The 12,661-nt window shown below is 38.6% G+C and overlaps 1 protein-coding gene across 1 annotated transcript in view; it reads left to right on the forward strand.

Annotated features, from left to right (window-relative positions):
- The window catches only part of USH2A (usherin), an 893,901-nt gene that overhangs the window by 403,983 nt on the left and 477,257 nt on the right, over positions 1-12,661 (forward strand). Inside the window, exons 31-32 of the mRNA XM_043484771.1 lie at positions 1,488-1,601; positions 3,558-3,719. Coding sequence (XP_043340706.1) covers positions 1,488-1,601; positions 3,558-3,719 — 276 coding nt within the window. The remainder of the gene's footprint in view (positions 1-1,487; positions 1,602-3,557; positions 3,720-12,661) is intronic.

Below are 12,661 nucleotides of genomic sequence, written 5' to 3' on the forward strand. Positions count from 1 at the left end.
TATGCTGTAAGCCTTCCTTTAAGACTTTTGGAAGAAGAGAAATAATCCCTTTTTAAAAGGTGAGTTTAGAATGTGGGTCATGATCTGGGAGATTCAAGAAATGATAGTCACAGTGGCAGGAGTGAGAGAAAGCAGAAGGTGACAACGTGAAGGTGTTTTGAAATCATAGCAGCATTTGGCGTGAGATGGTCACATGCGTTGTGTGTCAGTTCGTTGGCTTCCTGGCATCTTTGGCCCCAGGCAAGGATGGTGGTGCCAAATGCAGCCGAGAGGGTTGCATGGCCTAGGGGGATGCTTGGGGACCTGCTAGATTCAAGAGTTACAGGCAGCACTGGGGACCCAGGGCCAGTGTGAAGGGCCAGAGCAAACAGGGGCTGTGGTCTTTACTTCATCCTGGTCTTTGCTCTTTTAATTTCTTTATCCTTTCTATCAGGGAAAGGGAATAGGCAAACATGCATTTTAAAATTTGTTGTTGAATGATGAAAGCCATCAGCTGTCACATTATAACAATCAAAGTTTACTCAATGAAAGGATACCGTGAGTAGAACCATCTTTTTGTAAGCATGATGACAATCCATGTGATTGGGGATAAAAACAGCTCTAAAAGCCACAATGAGAAACATGGGTGAGCAAATACACAAATGATATTTTTGATACTTCCTTAATTCAGGGGATTAACTAAATAAAGAGCTTCTGTCTTGATTACAAACACCAGTAAACAAAATGTGCTTTCATTTCTGCAGGCACCTTTAATTGCCGAACAAATCTTATATATCCACCACCAAATCAGGTTAATTCAACACTTCTGTGGGCAATGCTTCTGTTTAAGGCAGGTGTCTTAATTAAATAAACTAATAATTTTGCAAGGAGAAGTACAAAAGCATAATTATCTAATTGGCTAATTGTTCAACTGTGTGGATTTGCATATTCGTTTTAGCTGCAACATGAATAAATAGTTTGTATACATGTATCCTACTGTTAAAATAATGAAATCACTCTTGGGAGTAGCATCTCCTAACATGTGTTAATAGATGTCACATAAGATGGACTCTCTAGCTAAACACGGTTGAAAAATGCAAGGTAAAAGAAAATGAAGGTGTTTTGTCTCCCCAGGAGAACTAGGATCCCAGAATGGGATGGTGTCTGTCTTTACTATCAGATACACTGGGTTCTGCTGTATGAACTATATATGTGGAACTCCCCATTTTTTCAGGAGAAACATCTCAGGGCGTTAGTGTCCTGAGAAGTTCGTTGGGGAAAATGCTATTTAAAACTGTCTTAACAAGAAGTTGGTCTCACAATTTTTTCTCACTAGTTGCTGTATTCTACAGTCAACACATGGGCAGGAAAATGGGTTTAAGCAGCATATGTTTTTGTTTTTTATCCTCTGTGTCTCTACCTTTTTGTCTCACACGTATACAGACACACAGTCCTCTTCATGGCTTGTGGTAAACATGCAGACCTCCCTTTGTCCCCTTTTATCACAGGCACACTGACAGGCTTGCTGCCCTTCAAAAACTATGCAGTAACCCTCGCTGCTTGCACGTTGGCCGGCTGTACCGAGAGCTCGCATGCATTGAACATCTCTACTCCACAAGAAGGTAAAGTAATTTCAAAGGTCTTGACTTCCACATTTCAGTCATGAATAATAAAACAGGAGAAGAGCTAAATACTGCAAGGCCATTTGCTAGAAAACCCCAACCTAATTTGATGACAAAGTGCATTGCCAGGCCATAATTGCTCCATTTTTGGGGGGGGGGGTGCGAAAATGAATCAAACTCCATACCCTTTAATGACATGCATCTTTAATAGCGGTAATGCAGATTAATGGGCTTTTTAATTGCTGTTACATTGTTCATGCAAGAGCCTTGTCATTAATATGAAGCATCTGAAAGATTAATGAAAGCTTCCTCATTTTACTATGGCTCAGAAGTAAATCTAGAGACAGTCTGACTAAAAAGAATTGATTGTATGGCACAGTATGAAATTGAGAATCAAACGGTTGATTTCCATGGTCTCTTTTAACTGCTAAACACCAGCACGGGTAACAATTATTTCAGTGTGATGGAACCTCCAAACGCCAATCGAGGCATTATTAATCATGGCCCAGTTCCTTCCGATTCAAGTCTCACTTTTGTTGTATGTGGAGCTTGCAAACTGTTGGCATAAATTAATGTTTCAGAAAGCTTACATTAGGAAGGCAGTGGGAAAGAGAAAATATTTTAGCACTCCAAAGCGAAAGCTTTGCTCAAGCGTCAGAACACATCTCTTCAAGAAATAACAGCTCTCAAAACATTTAAAGCATTGTTACTTCGTATTTCTCTCTCCCGGATAAGACGGGTTACACATTTCTCTTGCTGTCTAGCTGTAAAGTTATTCAGAAGATTTAAAAGGTTGATCTTTAGAGGAAAAGAGGCTGCAGTCTCTCTCTGCTTCAGTATCCATCCATTCCCTTTCCCCACTTCCCTTCCTCCCACCCCCCTCTCCACCTCTTCTAAATCCTTAAAGCAAGAACCACTCACAGAGATGTGTAAAGAAAGACGATGGTCCATCTGGTATAACCAGGACAGAAGACAGAAGTTTGCAAAACCCTTCTGGTGACCCTTTGTTCTTCATGCCTTGCACCTGACCTCACCAGAACCCTCTCACCCGGCCTACAGCGTTGGTGACGCATGTTCTGTGTTTTCTTGACATTCACTCCATCTGGTCTCCCAGTGCCAGCACTTTTTCACAGTGTGTCTTTGCTTCTGCTGAGGCACGTGTAATCTTTATCCCCTTTTCTCATTGCTTCCACCAACTCCAATATGGCACAGGCCATCCTATATCTCACTGTTTTCTCTTCATCCACTACATTCTCTGACCAGGTTTTGCCTGGTACCCTCCAAACCTACTTCACAACTTGATCCCAGAGGTATTCCTACTCCTCCAGTTCACCATTTCCTTCTTGTTATTTCCCAATTTCTAGATTTTTCTTAAATTTATTACCAAATTACCAAGCTATAGGTATGGTTAGGATCATTTTCTAAAAGTTTTTTTTTTTTTTCCAGTTTTTGAGATTCCAATTTATTGGAAATGGACATACACCCTTTATTTAAAAAAAAAAAACAAAACAATGTAGTTTTCATGTATAATAAATTTAATTTATGCTGTGCTTTATGGCTATTTTTATGGCTGCATATAGGTTTGTTATATCAATTATGGGCCACCTAGCATTGTTCATGTTAGATCAAAAGCTCCTCAAGGGTAGGGATTCTGTTTAGTTTGCTTTGAAAGGCATAGCCCCAAGTAAAGATTATGGATTAGTAATACTATTGATGAAGTAACACAAGAATCAGTTAAGTGAACTAATATAAATACTCACCATTTATGGCTGATGCAAATTTTCATAAATTCAAGGCAAGTATTTAGTACTAAAGCAATTACTGATAAGATACCCATGAATCAGGGACATTTCCATGCATGGGATGTCAAGTCTACTCCATTTATTGGTTTGGGACTGAAAAGTTTAAATTAGAAACATAAATTATAATCAATAAGTCTTTTTATTTTTCCCACAGCCCCACAACAGGTTCAGCCACCAGTAGCCAAATCCCTTCCCCATTCTTTGTTACTCTCCTGGAATCCACCCCAAAAAGCAAATGGTATTATAACTCAGTACTCTTTATACATGGATGGGATGCTAATCTACTCAGGCAATGGAGAGAACTACACAGTCACAGGTAAGACTTCTGTAGGTATTAGTAAGTAGTTATAGTCTATATTAAAGTATATGTACTTCCAAACTAATAAATGTAAGATAGCTATAAACTATAATTTATAGCTATCTGAGAATGCAAATTTAAAAGTTGGGTTACTTAAGTTTTGTCTCCTGTTAAATCACTCAACTTCCATGATCTTTGTAGTTACATTGCCCTGACAGTGAAGCCAAAGCTGGAAAAATGGAAAGGGGCTTGTACTGACTTCCTTCCCCCAAGGCTGTCTTACTGTGTCTTCTCTACTGTTGACCCTGTTTCTTAGCTGAATCCTTCTACTAACATACCTTTACTCAGAGGGGTGCAGAGGGGGCTTTGGAAATGTATCAACACAAATAGCTCAGCATGTGATTCCTCTGCTTCCTACTGGGACCCAGTGTGGTTCCCAGCCACACTCACAGTGCAACAATGATGTCATGTCAGTTCAACTGAGGCAGTGACGTCATTTCAAACAAACGTCACTGACACATGTTCATCCCTTTAAAATCCTCATGGATGTGGAATAATCTTAAGACTCAGAAGTGTGACTCAGTGTGGCCTGAATTTTAGACCATTTGGAAGAAACATGGTATATCTGCCCATGCCATATTATAAAGTGTCAGGACACTTGAGAAAGGGAATTGCTCAAAACCTTTGTGAAACACAAGTGGGTCTATATTATGTATGTTGTCTGGAGTCTGAATCATGTTTATACTTGTATGGTAATTATAGCCTTATATATTATGATATTTTAGGTACTGTAATGTAACTACTAGGTGAGACATCATTAATCAAATATGGATTGATGGAAAACCGAAGTGTTAGAGATATTAAAAGTCTTCATGAAAGGTCACAACAGGTTAGAGTCAGAGACAGGGTTAATTTTTAATGAATTCACTCCTTCACATTAGTGCCAGGTACTAAGGTTGTATGGAGAAGGGCATGGCAACCCACTCCAGAGTTCTTGCCTGGAGAAGCCCATGGACAGAGAAGCTTGGTGGGCTACAGTCCACAGGGTTGCAGAGAGTCAAACATGACTGAAGTGACTTAGCATGCACACACTAAGGTTGTGACAGAGAATCAGCCAGACATGGTACCCCGTTGCCCACCTTGGTGCTCATGACTTTATGGCAGCACGTACAGACATAGGAAAGAGGAGTATTGGGGCAGGGCTGTGTCTTTCATCCACCCAGTTGTGTTCTCAGAGCTCACACCTTTTATGTCCTCTAGTCTGAGATGCCTCAAAGAACAAGAACTATTGCTTTTATATTTTATTCATCATACTTGGATAGAATTTTGTAATACTTATTCTCTGAGGTAGGTATTATCACTACTCCTAATTTACAAATGAGAAAATTGAGGCACAGAAAGGTTAAGCAACTTGCTCACAACTACACAGCCTATGAGAGTTAGATTTTGACACCATCTCAGGCATCCTAGTTATGATGAAGAGAATATGATCTTAAAACCAGTTACGTAACTTGTGAGACTTAGTTTCTGAAACTATTAAATGGAGATAACTGAAACTTTCAGGATTTTGAAGAGAACTAGAACTATAGATAAAACACCTAGCATGTTCTGAGTAAGGTACACTTAGTCAAGAAAACTAAAAAACAAATACTGAAAGTCAACTAAAAATAGATGACCCTTGCCCTAGGAATATCTGAAGGCATTATTTTAACTAAAAGTTATTGGCCACAGAATTCATTTCAGTGGAAATGAAACCACATCTTGGAATGAACTTTACCCACGTGTTAGTAAATATGCAAAGCACTTATTAGGACCAACTGTATCATCATGTGTAACGGGGACAGCATAGCTTTCGGGCACACTGTAGACACTTCCTATAAGAGGTCTTCAGGGAAGCCCCCGTACAAGTCAGGTGTAACCCTGTGTGCTCGCTGACTGCCTTTACGCCCACCTCACTTTTTGGTTTGCACTAGGCTGCTTGTTGACTTATTGTTTTGCCCACTAAACCATGAGCATCGTAAGGACAGGGCTATGTCTGTCTTGTTCATGACTGCATTTCCAGCACTGATTAGAGGCGGTAGAGAATAAGGGAATGAATGAAGTCAAATGACTCCTGGGAACAAAGAAAGAGGATCACAAAGGGGTGAAGAGCAGGAATAGGGTGGGAAAGAAAAAACAACAGGGAAAAGAGGAGGGGACATGTAGAAACCCAAGAAAAAGAAACCAAGACCCCTTCCCTGTGCAAAGTGAATGCTGACCTCATCTACAGGGAAGTGGTGTGGCTGATGGCAGGTCTCATCAAGTGGACCTTGAAGATTTCCAAAATGTACAAAATGCTATATAAGGTGGCACTGCAAAGCCAGAAAATGAACGGTGGGGAAGAGAGGAGGCCTAAATTCAAACTGCTTGCTCATACCAGCTAAAAAATAATGCTAATTCTGTATTATGTTTGAAAGGTCGGGTATGTTGAGACATGTCCCGGACAAGTGCCGCAAGGCAAATTCCGGAGGCTGGCTAAACTTCCGGGGACCGACCCCCTGCAGCCCGGTCCAATCAGGTGCCGACACGGAGCCCTTGGACACTGACCGCCGCTGTAGCCCGCGCTTTCTTCCTTATATGGGAAGACGTGGCTTGGGCGCCGGCCCTGGCTATAAAACCCCTCCCCACCCCTCATACCTCGCAGACTCCCTTTGTCTCCTCACTCACCCGCCCCCGGGAGTTCTGCCCGAGAGCGACTGCTCAATAAAGGCCTTTACCACCGGTCCTTAGAGGCGGCTCTTTTTCCTCCCGCGGCGTTTTTCTAACAATGTTGTCTTGAATCCTTAACAGACTCATGTAACTATAGTGTCTGCATTGAAAGTTCATGGCAAATGTTAGCATAGTGTAATAGATTCCTCAACTCTAAGAAAGTGGGGGATTTTTATAGTGTCCATAACCATCTTTTCTAGTTGCAATGATGATGGCTTCTTCAATGGTTTTCATCCTGTAGGTAGAATTTTTTTTTAAAATTTCATTGAAGTATAGATGCTTTACAGTGTTGTACAGTGAAATGATTCAGTTACACGTATACATATATCCCCTCTATTTTGGATTTCCTTCCCGTTTAGGTTACCAAAGAGCACTGAGTAGAATTCCCTGTTATACAGTGGGTTCTCATTTGTTACCTATCTTACACAAAGTTTCAATACTGTGTATGTATCGATTCCAATCTCCCAATTCATCCCACTACCCCATCTTCCTCCCCCTGATGTCCATAATTTGTTCTGTCTGTGTGTTTATTTCTGCTTTGCAAATAGTTTCATCTGTGCCATTTTTCTAGATTTCATATATGTGCATTAATAAGCAATATTTGTTTTTCTCTTTCTGACTGACTTCACTCTCTGTGACAGTCTCTAGGTTCATCCTTGTGTCTGTAAATGGCACAGTTTAATTCCTTTATGGCTGAGTGGTGTTCTGTTGTATATATGTACCACATCTTCTTTATCCATTCCTCTGTCGACAGACATTTAGGTTGCTTCCATCTTTGGGCTATTGTAAATAGTGCTGCAGTGAACTTTGGGGTGCTTGTATCTTTTTTGAGTTATGGTTTTCTGCAGGTATATGCCAGGAGTGGAATTGCTGGGTCATTTGGTAGTTCTATACTGAGTTTTTTAAGGAACCTCTATATTGTTCTCCTTAATGGCTTCACCAATTTGCATTCCTACCAATAATGTAGAAGGGTTTCCTTTTCTCCACACCCTCTTTAGCATTTATTGTTTGTAGATTTTTTGATGAAGGCCATTCTCTGATAAGACTCATAGCATTTTTTCCCCAATTCCTCAGGCATCTTACAAGCACCTCTATTACTTGTTGCTTTTATCTCCAAATGTCAGAAAATACAAAGCACAGTAGGAATGCAATGTTAATCACTAAGGAGAGGAACTAAATCGAATCGATATTATAGGATTTAAAGTTGTATAGGATGATTCAAGTGTTATAACTGAGGCCCAGAGATGTCAAGAAATCCTAGTCAGCAACTGGAAGAACTGATTCAAGTCTGAGTCTATCTGGTATCAAAGTCTATTCTTCTCATCTCTATGCATTCTACTTATTGGACACATTTTATTATTTATCACAACTCAGAAAGGGAGCTGGAAGCTGGTTTTAAAACCCTGAGCACCTGCGTTGATCTCCTAAGACTGCCATAACCAAATACCACAGATTGGACGACTTAAACAACAGAAATTTATTTCTCACCGTTTTGGAGGCTAGCAGTTCAAGATTAGGGTGTTGGCAGTTTGGTTTCTCTTGGGGCCTCTCTCCTTAAGTTGCAGACAGCCAACTTCTCCCTGTGCTTCACGTGGTCTTCATCTGTGTGCACCCCCGCTGTCTCTTCCTTTTTCTGTAGTAGCATCAGAACCATTGGATTAGGGACCTATCATTATAACCCCATTTTAACCTTCATCACCTGTTCAAAAGCCCTACCTCCAAATATAGCCACATTGAAGGTTAAGGTTTTAATATGCAAATCTTGGAAAGCATAATTAAGTTCTTAACAGCATCCTGAAGTGAGTGTTTTCTCTATTAGCAAAGGCTGAATGCTCACTTTTCTTGAGATTCTACAACTTGCATGCAAGGTGAATTTAATGGCCCTTTAGATCTCTTTCAACTCTAAGATTTTTGTATTTGCAGTATACACTAAATTTTTGTTATTTTTCAAAGTCCCCCTGCCCACTCAAAATCACAGAAAAGACAGGATGGGAGAGGGAATCTGGCCATTTGAAGTGAGCCAGGAACAAGCTGGGGCTTCCCTGGTGGCTCAGATGGTAAAGAATCAGCCTGCAATGTGGGAGACCTGGGTTCGATCCCTGGGTTGGGAAGATCTTCTGGAGGAGGGCATGGCAACCCACTCCAGTACTCTTGCCTGGAGAATCCCCATGGACAGAGGAGCCTGGTGGGCTGCAGTCCATGGGTTCGCAAAGAGTTGGACGCAACTAAGCGACCAGGCACAGCACTGGAACAAGCTGATGGAGGAAATTGCTCTGGTCACTGGGTCTCACCTTAGCTTCTACGCACTTTAAATCCTGCCGTGTTCCACCATATAATGTCTTATGATGCAGTCGCGCTCATGGCGTGTCTCTGTGTCTGGATTGTTGTGACACAATGTTCTTTCCACGCTAAGTAGTTTGCAGATGGAACTTCTATCCTTTCCCACGAGGGCCGGTGCTGTCAGTAATAGCAAGAGTTTCGGGTCACTAAAATGAATCTCTCCAGTGCTGAAATGTCAATTCATAGAGAGACTGAGAAATGGAGGACGCATTCAGCTAGGTTAGAGAAATAATTGATAGCAGTTTTTAGTTATAAAAATGACACATGTTTACTGAAGATAATTTAAAACATGCAGATATCCCATCTTACAGATAGATGCTCTAATATTTGATGTAATTCCTTCTAGCACTTTATTCTTTTTAACAAAATTGAGCTATAATGTAAAATTTGGAATCCTTGCATGTTCCCTTATTGTGAATACATCCCATAGTATGAAGGATTTTTCTAGAAATATTTGCTGTATTCTATTTTATGGATATACACTCATGCATTTAGCCACTTAAAAATGCAAAAGTTCCTGATTTATCTCTGTTTTAAATGTTTTGTGATAAATATTATCATACATAAATCTTTGTTTGCTAGATCTCTAAAAGGGAAATAGCTAAGTCAAATGTAGCAAACTTTTTCAGAATATTTGATATGCATTTTTCATTGTTTTCCAGAAAAGTTCATCAGAAGTGAATGTTATATCCTTATGTCTTTGACAGTTTTACAAGTTGAAAATATTATTTTTTATTTACACATTTAACTCCTTATTTACTGCATACTTTTTGTATGATGATTAGTGACTTATATTTTACTTTGATTTGACTAATCATAGTCTTGATGAGCAAAAATTTAGTAGGGATGAGGATTAGTTTTGAAACTTCTTTAAGCACTGTTTCATACCATTTTTTTTCTGGTTTTAAGCATCTGCACTATTTGCAATTCCTTGCAATTCTATACCACAAAAAACTTTCTCAATAACTTGGCTTAATATCCCCTCCTAAATATTCAAGGTGTCAACTTTTTTTCTCGCTCTTACTCCATTTATTTGTAGCTTCCTTTTAAGTTTCCACATAGAACTAACATTCTTCTGCTATGTGTTAAAAAAAAAAAAAGAATCTTGCCACCATGGTGGATACAGGTCAAAGTAAATGCATTTCAATTCAAACGCCACTTAGCATCTAGGTGGCTGGAATGCTTTTCTTCTTTCTCTTAAATATGAAGCATTAAAAGTCAAAGGCAGCACTGCACCTTGAGTTAGTACAAAATATATTTAAAAATGCATACAGTTCAAATTTTTTGCCTTGCATAGGCCATAAGCTAGTAGAATGGTGGGTCAGTTATGACACTGAAAAATGAATCCAGTTAGAGAACCTCCCGAAGGCTGTTGATGTTTGCTATAATAAATAGCACATACTTTAAGTCAAACTTTTTCATTCTGTATTCAAAGGTAATGGATTTTTCGTAACCATAGTAACCTTGGTGTATTTCTGGATAAATACATGAGGTATATACATTCTGGTTTTATTTTTGAATATAAACTACCATATTATGTATTACTAATAATATGAAAAATAGGATGTAGGTTAGTATAATGACAGCTTAAACTAGTATGCATTTTTCTTCTGCAAAAAATAAATATTTATCAAAAGTATAGGTTCAATTAATTTTTCCCCCAGTTTTGTGGTATTCTGGTGGTGCCATTTATCTTTTTTTTGCAAGATCTCCATTAATCTCTTATTTCTGTCTCATAACAGATTTTTAAGAATTTCAAGGTAAAAACAATTGTGCTTTAAAGCTTGTGATTAAAAACATTATTGGAAGATTGAAGGACCTATATTGATATAACCAGCAGAGCTATTGTGAAGCCACTTAACGTGTGTGTATACCATATGTTCATAAAGGAGAAAAAAAGACACCTTTTGTGAGCCTGTTCACAACATACTTGGATTGTTTCAAAAGTTCAGGCTAGATGGCATCCTGATTGATGATGACCATCCAAACTGTAGCCAACCAGATCATCCTCATTTTAAATGAGCACCGTACCAGAAAGTGGCAATCTTTAAGAAGTTTGTGAGATGGTTCACAGAAACTTGCAAAGATTTTGGAAACAAGGATAGCAAGATGGTGGTCATTGGGAGAAGTATAACATGAGCATGACAAGGAGGTTTTTGTGACTTGTGCTGATCAGTGAAGAAAGAAGAAGGATCCCTCAGTTCAATTCTTCTCTTAACCTAGCCTAAACAATCAGGGCTTATAAATACTAAAATTTCACAGAGGGAATGGTCAAAAGGCACTCCCTAAAATAATTAAATCTGACATCAAACCTTAAAACATGAAAATTTTCAAGTGTAATGTCTTGGAAATCTATAGTAGTCTTATGATTGAATAAGTGGCTGATTTCTAGCACTCTGCATCTCCATTAGGATCTGAGCTTCGATCACTGAGACAGTAACACCAGGATAAGAGTGATGTAAGGAGTGTGTGTGTGTGTGTGTGTGTGTGTGTAAGAGCGATAAAGACAGAAAGAGAGAGGCAGAGGCAAAGAGAGAGAGGGAAGGAGAGAGGAAAAGCAGATACAATACTAGTAAAGTCAGATAGTGAGCATTTATATCTTTAACCACTGAAAGTGCTAAAACTTTTTTTTTTTGGCCTTATTTACCAAGGTCAAAAAGAACCATGTATAAACAGCAAAATAGAAATGCTCATCTTGAACCTTCCAAACACTTAAGTCTTACGATGAGACGTTTATGGTTAAAGAAGCTGGACTGCTTATGGCGCAATAAAAAGCATTTAAAGGTTAGGTACTTCTAACCAGGCATCATAAGGAACCTTATCAACACTACAAATTTGAGTTAAATTATATTCATTTATACTGATGCTTTATGAAACATATTTTTGTAGCAAAATAAAACTTTGCTTTAACCTTGATATTTTCTTTCATTTTGCATTTTTGAATACCATAGTGCAGTGATCCTAAATCACTGCTCTCACATAAAGTAATGTTACTGAGGGGAATACTGTTAACAAGCTTGTGTTCTAACCCATAAGGCAGAGTATCATTAAGACAGAGCCTGGGAGGGTTTCCAGGTAATGCAGTGATCTCATCTATGAGTGATGTTGCCTCCCTATTACAAACTAAGTCATACTTTTATGCCCTTTTGATGTCACAGACACATAGCATTAAATTGTAAAGTCTAAAAAGCCTTGAGGATACAAAGGGGAAAAAACCAAATAATGAAAAGAAGTGAAAGCTTTCAGAGGCCAAGTTACTAAGTGATCAAAGACTCCAGAAGGGCTGCTTAAGGTTTAGCAACATCCCAGATTCTTGGGTTAACAATGGATGCTTTACTTTTAATTTTTTTATGAAGTACAATTGATTTCAATTTAGTGCTGATCTCCGCTATACAACACAGTGACTCAGTTACACATATATACACACTCTTTTTAAATATTCTTTTCCATTATGGTTTATCACAAGATATTCAATATAGTTCCCTGTGCTATATATTGGACCTGGTTGTTTATCCATTCTAAATGTAATAGTTTGCAATGGATGCTTTACTTTAAAAAGTCCTGTTCACTTAGTAATAAAGGGTCAAGTGAAATGAAATAACTTGTATAAAATGTTTAAATATCAGTTGTTCTTGTAAACAATACAACCTAAGTGTCACTCTTACTTGAAGATGCTTCTGCATTGCACAAGTGTGTGAAGAATTATGTTTAAATTTATATTTTAAGATTTGTACCCAATTATTACCTGTGATCCATTAACCTAGTTGGTGAATATTATACTTTTAAATGATAAGAAAAGGCTCCTGATTTGAAGGGATTTCAGAGGATTTGTGGGTATCAGATTCAGTTTAAAAAGCAGTGGAGTTAAATCC

This window comes from Cervus canadensis, chromosome 13 (assembly GCF_019320065.1).
Source record: "Cervus canadensis isolate Bull #8, Minnesota chromosome 13, ASM1932006v1, whole genome shotgun sequence".
Lineage (NCBI taxonomy): Eukaryota > Metazoa > Chordata > Mammalia > Artiodactyla > Cervidae > Cervus > Cervus canadensis.